Here is a 10,813-nt window from a genome sequence, read left to right as displayed (position 1 = left end):
GCTGTAAGTAATAAGGCATTAATTACTGCTATTAAAAATAATCAAGGTAAGGAACTGTACATGTTAACTTCACTGGAGCATCAACAGTATCTCTGTTTAATATTTTTTAACCACTTCGTCAGGTCGAAGGTGTCATATTTCCGATTACACTTGAATGCAGCATTTACTCCATTTATCAATTAAATTTAAAAAAATTTTTTTTTATATCAAAACAATCACAGCACACGCTGTAAGTGTATTATTTATTATTGACGCACATTGACGCCTTCTTTATTTTTTCTAAACCCAAACGCGCGTTCATGCGCGCCACATGCGCGTGCACGCGTCTATTGAACTGTCAGAAGTTGAGTGAAGAGCAGGAACACTGTCGGTGTAATATCCACGGTAAACACGGATACATTGCGCAGACAGCTTCAAGGTAAACACACTTTAAATGACTCTCTGACATTTATGTGTGCTTTTATTTGATTTATCTTTAATATAAAGTCAGGGAAGTACTCAGAAACATCCTGTAAACAGTTATATGTAATACTGACAATCCTTGAAGATTTATTAAATGCTTCAGAAATACAGTAAGATGTTTTTAGAAACATGTACATCTATGGGAAGCATTAATAATTGTATATATGTTTATTATAACTCCAACTAATACTGAAAATAACATGTAAAGTGGAATAGCTACACGAACAACCTTGATACATGTTTAAGTACATGTTTCATTCCCTTCTTAAGAAACAATCGTTTTATTTTCAGGTAGTTTTAAAGTGTTTGGATGTAATGTTATGTTTTAGTGTTTAAATTGTACTGCCTCTTGAGTATTTTAGTGCCTTAAAACCTTGTTCTTCTTGAAGCTCTCAAGTTTGACTCATTAAGGGGAAATGAAGCTTCATGTTGAAAATAACCTGACTTCCTTTTTGGTACTTCAGCAAATGGTGGTCAGAGCGTGTGGTTTTACATCAGTATATTTAGTCTTCAGACACAAGGACGTGTATGTGCAGTAAAAATAGGTTTTATAAGTACTCAGGGTATTGTTGTGTTTGAATCTGGCTCATGCTGCTTTCCTTCCCCAGATGTGGAAGTCAGTCGTGGGCCACAATGTGAGCATGAAGGTGGCTGCAGAGGGGGACGACTGGGAGACGGACCCTGACTTTGAGGTAGTCTCAGCCTGCAGGGTTTTTTCACTAAGGAAATAAAAAGGGAATAATAAAAAGGGAATAAGTTTGTGTTTGTGCAAAAACTCCTCACTCACTGACACTCATGTGTTTTCAGAATGATATATCAGAGCAGGAGCAGAGGTGGGGGGCAAAGACCATCGAGGGCTCGGGCCGTAAAGAGCACATCAGGTGAGAGACGCACCTTTGTGCCTGTAAAGAAGTCGTTCTTTAGATGATGTGAAGGAAAGCAGGTCAGAGTGGGTGCTGCTGTGCAGAAACAGGAAGAGGAAGTGAGAACAGAGCACAAGCTGTTTAGCTGCAAGTCTGTCCTAATATGGGTAATATACGATGATGACACACTGACAGTGAGATTTAAAGTGCTGTGCTTTCTCACCACAGAGATAGAACGTTCTCGTACTGGAGCCCGTACTGTAAGAGGAGGACCAGGACTAGCCTCATAGACTCTCTGTAGTTTACACATTTATATATACTCACACACACTGGACCTCTCTTTATCTAGAGCAAACTGAACCAGGAACTGCACCAACATCCGCTTATAAGCACATTAAGTTTGAGCTCTAGACTTTGCCTTTTAGAGGGTAATAAAACCTGCGAGCCACTACTGTTAGATTACATTCATATCTGCATTATTATTACCACAAATTTAACATAAATCACAGCCTGGGTACCTCTGGTTTAGATATGTGCATTGGTATTTTCTAAACATCTTCATTCTACTCCTTTTTGGTAACTGTGAGTGTGCTAATGATCTAAAACTATGGTATAAACAACAAATAGTCCAGGTTTCTTGTTCCTTGTCAGTGAGTTAAGTCCCCTCTGACCCTTCAGTGTTGCAGAGCTGAGGAGCAAAGTGGCTGTGGAGCACGAGCAGGTGAAGAAGAAGGATCACACTCCCAAAGCCTCGTACGGATATGGAGGGAAGTTTGGAGTGGAGAAGGACAGAATGGACAAGGTAGTTAAACTTGTATTGAGCCCTATTCTGCGGCCTTACACTGCATTCTTACTCTACAGCCTCAATCTGCATCCTTACTCTGCATCGTCACTCTAGAGCCTCACTCTGCGGTCTTACCCTGCAGCCTTGCTCTGCATCCTCACTCTGCAGCCTCAATTTGCAGTCTAACTCTGCAGCCTTGCTCTGCATCCTCACTCTGCAGCCTCAATTTGCAGTCTTACTCTGCAGCCTTACTCTGCATGCTCACTCTACAGCCTTACTCTGCAGCCTCAGCCTCACTCTACAGCCTCACTCTACATCCTTACTCTTCATCCTTACTCTACAGCCCTATTCTACTGCCTCAGCCTCACTCTACAGCCTTACTATGCATCCTTACTCTGCATCCCTACTCTGCAGCCATACTCTGCATCCTTATTCTGCAGCCTCACTCTGCATACTTATTCTGCATCCTCACTCTGCAGTCTTACTCTGCAGCCTTACTCTACAACCTTGCTTTTACAAACCCTCTGCTGTCGTCTGGATCTCTGTGTTAACGTTTCTTTATTCTCCAGGCGGCGTTGGGTCACGACTATGTGGCAGATGTGGAGCAGCACTCCTCTCAGAAAGATGCGGCTAAAGGGTTCGGAGGGAAGTACGGTGTCCAGAAAGACCGGGTGGATCAGGTAAGAACCCTCACAGTCTGTTTTCACTCTGTGAGGATGTTTGACTTTCACTGAGAGATGAATGTTCAGAAGTCAACACTAGAGGGCGTCATCAGCAAAGGAGGAAAGTGTCTCTGTGAGCTCAGTGTGTTGGAGGGATCTTTACTCCATACATACAGAGCACCTGAGAGATTGAATCAAACCCCAAACATGTGACCCTGACAGGGACTGTGACTGGTTAAGAGTTTAATTTAGTATTGTTTTAAATGTTGAACTCCTCTGAGGAAGTGAATGAAGCTGAATGTGGTCTCTGTGTCTGCAGTCTGCCATGGGCTTTGAGTACAAAGGAGAGGTGCAGCAGCACGCGTCTCAGAAAGGTGAGACATTTCACTCACAGCATGATTCCTTCTTGTTGGGAAAGATTGTCTAAAAGAACGGTCTCTGTTTTATAATCCATGATACAGATTACTCTAAGGGGTTTGGAGGGAAGTACGGTGTGGAGAAGGAGAAGGTGGACAAGGCTGCGATGGGCTACGATTATAAGAGCCAGACAGAGAAGCATCAGTCTCAGAAAGGTGAGTCTGAGCTCAACTTTAGGTCTGTTTGTTTCACTCTGTGCATTAAAAATCCTTCATTCTGAGTTTTATTTTAACAGATTATTCTAAGGGATTCGGAGGGAAGTACGGGGTGGAGAAGGAGAAGGTGGACAAAGCTGCTTTAGGCTACGACTATAAAGGAGAGACGGAGAAGCATCAGTCACAGAAAGGTGAGGGGACTGAGTTTTAACATTCATCACTTTTCACCTTTTTATCTAACCTTCCTTTTCTTTAATCTGTGTTTGTTTTAATCTCACATTCAGATTACTCTAAGGGATTCGGAGGGAAGTATGGAGTGGAGAAGGAGAAGGTGGACAAAGCTGCGCATGGCTACGACTATAAAGGAGAGACGGAGAAACATCAGTCACAGAAAGGTGAGGAGACGGACAGATGTGTGAGTGAGTGTACACTAACACAGAACTGTTTAAACATCAGCTGATCACATTTATCTGCTTCAGATTATTCAGCAGGGTTCGGAGGACGATATGGAGTACAGGCAGACCGCATGGATAAGGTGGGTAACAGAGCTGCAGCTCCTCCTTACTTTGATTAATGTAGAGGTTATCTTCACTCAGCCTGATTTCAAACAGGTTTCATTCTGAATCAAATCAATACAGCGGCCTAAATATATTCAACTTCTCTCTGCTTGGGCTCGGTTTGGGTAATCTTATTAGGAGATCTGTCACATCTCCCAGTCATAACAATAATAATAAGAATAAGAGCACTTTTCAAAAACCAACTTACAAAGTGCTTTACATGGGCAGCAAAATAAAACAGGCAGTTCATAAAAACACACAAGTCAAGATAAAGAAATAAAACATATTTTAAAAGACATAAAATCCCCCTAAAAGAACTCTAAAGGAATACAATTATTTAAAAATATATTTATTAAGACGGTCAAAATCTAATACAATGACATATGGATATCACAGATCTCTGCTCTTATTCCTCTCGAGAAGTTGACTCATGACCTTAATCAAAAACCAGGCAAGTTCTGGAGGATCTGGGAACCACTGCACTCCCTCTTGCTGAAGACATAACTTATCATCTGTGCCTGGAAGATGAGGACTGTTTGCCCTTTCATTTATTTCTTGTATGTGCTCTTTGTTTACCTGTCTCCTGTCATCTTTTCATTTATTTATTTTTCTTGTGTATATGTACAGCGCAGCGCTCTCTGTTAGTTTGGGGTGGGACCTTTTGTGTTTTCTATGTGTTTTGTTTTATTTTGTTCTAATGTTTTTGTTTATAAAATTGAAAAAAAAAAAAAATCTAATAAAATAATAAAACAAAATAAAATGAAAATTGAGATACAATAAGGAAAGGCTCTACGATAAAAGTATGTTTTCAGAAGAGATTTAAAAGAGCTCACTCACTCAGCAGACCTGACAATGAACCCTCCTTAGGGCCCTACGTACAGGGGAAAAGGAGGGAGGGATGTGGAAGGTCCTGCTCCTGAGACTTCGCTTTTTTACGCCCACTCCAGCCTCTTACAGTATCCTCTAACTGTTATAGATTTAAACTACAGGCTCCATCTTTAAGCTTCCAGTATTCAAAGCTTTGATGTTTGATACGACAAAGCACGAGGGCGACACTAAGGGAGAAGAGAAATGTAGAGCTCAAGAATATAGTAGTGATTTAATGATGATAAAGTGAAAAGAGAAGAGTGGAGAGGCTGGCTGCTCTTCAATAATAACATAAAAGTTCATCCTAAACTAAAAGAAGGACCTTATCCTCATGAATCTACGACTTTGATACTCTTACATTTATGACTTTATTCTTGTAAAATTACGACTTTGTTCTCAAAATCTCATTTCTTTCCTCCTTAATGTTTCCATCATCCTCTGTTAAAATATATCACATGAAAGCTCCAGTAAGGAACTTTATTTGTGTTGGTTTTGGCGCCCCCCGGTGGACAAAGTGATATCTCTTCAATGATTTCGTCCTGTACGTGTATAAGTCGTGTTTTCTGACAACTGAAATCTCACTCTGCTGTCTCATTTAACATTTCATCACTGAGTGTTTACTCAGTAAAATAAAAACAGGCCATTTCTACACTGAGCTGTCAATCATCTGGTCTGGCCCCGCCCCCTCACAGTGCTTAAAGATGTCATAAATGTGGGAAACAGTCTGTTTGTTGCTGATAAGATAAGATAAGATACTCCTTTATTCATCCCACAACGGGGAAATTCATGATGATGGTTGTGTTAGCTCTTGTAGGTCGCTTTATCAGATTGGAGCTTCTACAAACTCCTCACAGGAGCTTTAATAATGTGATAAATAACTATACTTCATCACCCTCTGACATTTTCTGACTCTTTCTTTCAGAGTGCGGCAGGTTTCTCAGACATAGACTCTCCCACCTCCGCCTATGAGAAGACACAACCTATAGAGGCTTGTAAGTTCATGATCAGCCACACTCTGCCGTCTTTAATGTGAACAATCACAGCTGCTAAAGCTCTGAGTTCCTCTTCTGTGTAATCCAGCGACTGCAGGAGCCGGGAAACTGAAGGCCCGTTTCGAGAACATGGCCAAATCTTCAGAGGAGGAGAACAGGAAGAAAGCAGAGGAAGAGAGAGCGAGGAGGCAAGCCAGAGAGGGCCGAGAGCGAGAGGCAGCCAGACACAGACAGGAGGTAACTCACGCACCAACATGTCGCCTGATCGGACTCAGGTAGAGTCAGTGCTCATGATGAAGGATGTTTATGTTTCCTGAAGGAGGAGAGCAGGAGAGAGCCGGACACTCAGCCTCCACCTCTTCCTGATGTAGCTGCAAAGCGCTCCATGCAACGACTGGAAACACACCAGAGTGTGCCTGAACCAGTATATCAACCAGAACCAGAACCAGTATATCAACCAGAACCAGAACCAGTATATCAACCAGAACCAGAACCAAAATATCAACCAGAACCAGAACCAGTATATCAACCAGAACCAGAACTGGAGGTAAGAGTCTCTGATTAAATTACATCACGTAGAAAACCACACACAGCCTCATGCACTTATAGAGTCAGTGGGTGAGTTATTGTGACCTCCAGGTTGTTATGTTGTGATATTAAATATGCTGTGTGGTGTTTCCAAAAGGAACCAGAGTATGAAGAGCCTCCAGCTCTGCCCCCTCGCTCTGACGGCTACCTGGATGATGAACAGGAAGCTCCGCCCCTTCCTGCCAGGTCAACAGAAGTGGAAGAAGAAGAAGAGGACGACGGGGCAGAGTACGAGGAGCTTGAGCCTCCTCGCCCTCCTTCACCGACAGGTTTGTGACTGACAGTCAGTGAAATGTTAAACTCTGAGTTTTTTAAAACATGACTCATTTTAATGTTGTCTCTCACAGCGGTGGACAACGACTACGAGGACCTGACGTGTGGCCAGCAGGCTGTCGCACTTTATGATTACGAAGGAGGTCAGACACTTTCTCAGATCTTCACTCTCATACTGTTGATCAACACGCTGATGAGGTCTCACTGTCAACTCTCTCTCCCTCTTTCCGCAGAGGCTGACGACGAGATCTCCTTCAACCCTGATGAGATCATCACCAACATCGAGATGATCGACGAGGGTTGGTGGAAGGGACAGTGTCACGGACGCATCGGCCTGTTCCCGGCCGCTTACGTTCGGTTAATGGACTGAGCTTCATGCTCTGCAGGATTCTGCACAATCTCAACTTTACAGGCTCTTCAACATAAAACAGCTTTAAAAGAAGAAATCACTGCAGATTGTACAAAAGTGAATTCTCTCTTATCTTTCTTTCCATGAACTCATTAAAAACAAAGATGCAAGTCATGTTTGAGCAAAGAGCTGATTCAAATAAAAGTGGTCTTCTACAGGTGAGCTTCTTCAGGAGTTTGATTGATGACAACTTTTATTTATGCATCTCTCATCAGTGTCAACTTACAGTGACATGATTATTATTACTACTGTTCAGCCTCTCTGTGAGGCTTCATGTTCAGAGTGTCTGTGTTTGATTCTGCTCATAAAACCTGTGATTGAACACAACATATGAAGATCTTTCCTGATGAATAACAGATGTTTTATCCTCTTTACTTACAACATTCTCACACTCACTTACAGATCCCCACACGGTCAGACTCCAGAATATTCATTTACAGCCACCTCGCCCACTCAGGTCAAACATGTTACACTTTTCAACTGCTCCACGAACACACCTCAGCACTCGCGGTGACAGAGCTTTCCAGGCTGTAGCCCCTAGGCTCTGAAATGCTCTGCAGAATCTTCAGATGAGTCTTTATTAAAAACCCACTTATTCGGCGTGTTGGTGGCCTAGCGGTCTAAGCGCCCCACATACAGAGGCTACAGTCCTCGTTGCAGGGGTCGCCGGTTCGATTCCCCGTCGGCCGACCATTTCCTGCATGTCTTCCCCCACTCTCTACTCCCCACATTTCTTGTCTCTCTTCAGCTGCCCTAACAAATAAAGGCAAAAAGGCCAAAAATATAACTAAAAAACAAAAACACTTATTCAGGAAGGCTTTTAGTTGATTTTTGAGGAACTTTTAATGCTTTCATGGATCATGTAACCACTGTAATTTTTATGCTGTCTATCAGTTGTATCTTTCTCTTTTGTATGTCGTCTTTGTAAAGCTATTTGTGGCATTTGTCTGTGAAAAGTGCTTTATAAATAAAGTTTACTTAATTTCACCTGCAGGGGGCAAACACTGACATGAACAAAATATATCAATCAGAAAGGAGCTTTGATCACATGTAACAACAAAGTGTGGACAGACGAGAAGCAGCAGTGTGGCTCAGAACAAAGACACTGAGGCTCATGGTTAGCGTTCAAATAGTTTTATTGTATTTTCATGTTGAAATTATAAAAGACAAAACTACCAAACAACACAAACTATTCATCTGGGATTTTTTATCAGGGGTTGACAATATTCGATACACATCAGAGGGCTGCGAGTAAGACAAGTCAGACTTTGTACAAGTTTCACTTTGTTGAAACTTGTCCCAACCCAGGAGAATCCGCTCTCCTGTAAGAATAAACATCTTCTTACAGCGAGTCATTTTACAGGCTCTGATGAACGACCACGAGTGTCGTCATGATCCACAGAGCAGAGTGACATTTAATCACAGAAATAACAGAGATCACGTCTGACAGGATTCATGACCTGACTCTGTTTCTGCATCAACAGTCTTTAAGGCGAGTCAGAGTCCTTCTGTCCTCTCCTTCCTCTCACCAGGAGATCCCCTTCTTCTTCTTGCCCTGACCTCCTTTCTTTCCAATCCGTTTGCCTTTCAGTTTCTTCGCCTGCCTCTGATTCATCCACACGGGGTACTGACCGTTCTCATCCAACAGTGTTTTCTTGTTACGCTTGCTGTCCATGTCCATCGTCCCTTCTGCAACACAAACACACAAAAGATTTAGAGGCAAGCAGGATGACAATGTGTACAGACTCTGAACGTGCAGCATCTCTCCCTCACCGTCTCCCTCTCCCTCTGCCTCCCCCATCTCCTCATCTTTCTGCTTCTTGATCTTGGAGGCGGGCACCACAGTGGCGATCTCCTCCACATCCGCCATGACGGCTTCTCCTTTCTTATCCAGACTCAGAGCCTGTTTCAGACGAGCCAGCTCCTTGGGGGCGTTCTTCTTCCTCTTCTCTGCACGCATCTTCTTCTTCCATTTGCTTCGGAGACTTTTTGCCATTGTGTGTGAAATCTGGAGAAAATAAATACACAGCATTGTTACTGTTACTTACTTTCAAGCTGATCTCAGGGGTTCCTAACATTTGATGTTAAACAGACCTCACGCTCACTGAAAGAACAACACTATAACATGGAAATACAGATTAGTTTGTTTACTCTTCTCTGAAGATTATCCTCTCTAACTGAACTCTAATCTCACATCCTGTCTTCATTGCAAGGCCCACAAAAGTGTCCTACCCATAGATGATCTTACTTAACCCTCCTATTATCCTCAAATACTACTAACATATTTTACCCCTGGGGTCAATCTGACCCCTGGGGATTTTTACCTCCAGAAAAGGATTTACATCAAATTATTGACCAAATTTTTGTTTCAGGCATTTTGATATTTGTTGAATAAATAAATAATCCCTTGATAATGACATCTATCAGTGAGTTGACATGTCCTCTAGCACCACCATCAGGCCAAACTTTTAAATTAGAATTAATGTATCTTGAAAAGTTTTCATACAAATCTAAAGAAATTTACTGAATGACCACAACAGTATGAACCTTCTTGGTTCTGGTGATGATATGACCTTTCCTGTAGTGCCACCATCAGGTCAAACTTTCAGTTAGGTCACACACACACACACACACACACACACACACACACACACACACACACACACACACACACACACACACACACACACACAGACAGACAGACAGACAGACAGACAGACAGACAGACAGACAGACAGACAAGTTTTACACAGCTAAAACAGCTTGGGGTAAAATTGACCCCTGAGGAACACCAATGTGTGCATTATGTGTTCAGCACATTGAAAAAATATCAATATTACAATTTTATGCTGCATCAGTTGTTCCCATCAAGGTAGGAAAATATGAATATATGATATGAAAATATGAATGAAATATGAAGCAAAACAACAAAAAGTCAACTATTATCAATCATTATCTTTTGAATGGGGTCAAATTGACCCCAAGGATAATAGGAGGGTTAAAGCTCCTATCAGGAACTTTCAACCTTCCCCTGGAGACAAATCAGTCTCTGATGATTTTGTCCTATGCACATCTTTTTTAGTGTTTGACAAAACAATCTCATCCTACTCTTTTTGAGCAATCAGAGGTGTCATGTCTGGAGGGTGTTTGCTGATGGAGGTATCAGCAGTGTGCAATTGGTGTGATGTTGACCCCCTCATCATCCAAACATTCAAAATAACTCAACAGAAGTACTGAATTATCTTGTTGATGGCTTTTTCTGCTGTTTAAGGTCATAAATAGATATCAATATTAGCTTCAGTCTTTTATATAAGTAACAAAAACACTCCCCACGTGAGCTTTAAAGGGCCAGTTCATCATTTAAACGACTTAGCATCGAATTTGTACCCATTTATACACAAATACAACTAAATAAAAAGTCAGAACCAGGCTTGTCACTCTGTCGTAGTGCTCACAAACCCACCTGAACATGTAATGACAGTTTTATCTGAGAAAACTTCGGATTATTTAGTTAGCATGTTAGCTCTCTGACTGCTACTGTTGGAAAATCCGCCTCAAAGACTACACGACAGCTAGCTAGCTCCTCGTGCTAACTAAACAAAGTGTGTTCTTATCATTTAGAGCAGAAAAAGTGAAGGTTGACTTACAGGAATCAGTTAAACTGGTCACAGATCCTCTGGTTCACTCACACGTGTTTACAGCACAGACGGTCTTCTTCTTCTTCTTCTTTGGGTTTGATTGGCGGTTGGCAAACACCGTCAAGGTGCATTACCGCCACCTAGTG

General features: G+C 42.0%; 2 protein-coding genes across 3 annotated transcripts; one reads left to right on the top strand and one right to left on the bottom strand.

The window, feature by feature from the left end:
• The first annotated feature begins 294 nt into the window (after positions 1–294).
• hcls1 (hematopoietic cell-specific Lyn substrate 1) lies at positions 295–7,358 on the top strand. 2 transcript variants are annotated; one of them, XM_034673800.1, is made up of 16 exons: positions 295–418; positions 1,071–1,154; positions 1,270–1,343; positions 2,004–2,127; positions 2,679–2,789; positions 3,091–3,145; positions 3,233–3,343; positions 3,424–3,534; positions 3,628–3,738; positions 3,823–3,878; positions 5,690–5,759; positions 5,848–5,996; positions 6,079–6,306; positions 6,445–6,616; positions 6,695–6,763; positions 6,854–7,358. In XM_034673800.1, exons 2-16 carry the CDS (start codon positions 1,071–1,073, stop codon positions 6,988–6,990), a joined length of 1,662 nt encoding a protein of 553 aa, XP_034529691.1. In that variant the 5' UTR covers positions 295–418; the 3' UTR covers positions 6,991–7,358. The 2 variants fall into 2 exon arrangements, with proteins under 2 accessions (XP_034529691.1, XP_034529692.1); XM_034673801.1 differs by lacking the exon at positions 3,628–3,738 and having other exon boundaries at positions 6,854–7,356.
• A 789-nt stretch (positions 7,359–8,147) lies between these two features.
• llph (LLP homolog, long-term synaptic facilitation factor) lies at positions 8,148–10,811 on the bottom strand. The gene is made up of 3 exons (XM_034673802.1): positions 10,677–10,811; positions 8,803–9,037; positions 8,148–8,718 (listed from the first exon to the last, which is right to left on the bottom strand). The coding sequence occupies exons 2-3, from the start codon at positions 9,023–9,025 to the stop codon at positions 8,555–8,557; spliced, it is 387 nt and encodes a 128-aa protein (XP_034529693.1). The 5' UTR covers positions 9,026–9,037; positions 10,677–10,811; the 3' UTR covers positions 8,148–8,554.
• Positions 10,812–10,813: the final 2 nt, after the last annotated feature.

This window comes from Notolabrus celidotus, chromosome 21 (assembly GCF_009762535.1).
Source record: "Notolabrus celidotus isolate fNotCel1 chromosome 21, fNotCel1.pri, whole genome shotgun sequence".
In the NCBI taxonomy this organism is placed as follows: Eukaryota; Metazoa; Chordata; class Actinopteri; order Labriformes; family Labridae; genus Notolabrus; species Notolabrus celidotus.
Note: the sequence above shows the minus strand (reverse complement) of the source record. Positions and strands in the feature narration are given on the sequence as shown.

Excerpts from the sequence above, each read along its gene's own strand:
- hcls1 (XM_034673800.1), top strand. The coding sequence starts at position 1,071 with ATGTGGAAGTCAGTCGTGGGCCACAATGTGAGCATGAAGGTGGCTGCA. Across the intron at positions 3,344-3,423 it reads GAAGCATCAGTCTCAGAAAG|ATTATTCTAAGGGATTCGGA; the intron begins GTGAGTCTGAGC and ends TTATTTTAACAG. Across the intron at positions 5,997-6,078 it reads CAGCCAGACACAGACAGGAG|GAGGAGAGCAGGAGAGAGCC; the intron begins GTAACTCACGCA and ends TGTTTCCTGAAG.
- llph (XM_034673802.1), bottom strand. The coding sequence starts at position 9,025 with ATGGCAAAAAGTCTCCGAAGCAAATGGAAGAAGAAGATGCGTGCAGAG. Across the intron at positions 8,719-8,802 it reads GGCAGAGGGAGAGGGAGACG|AAGGGACGATGGACATGGAC; the intron begins GTGAGGGAGAGA and ends TTTGTGTTGCAG.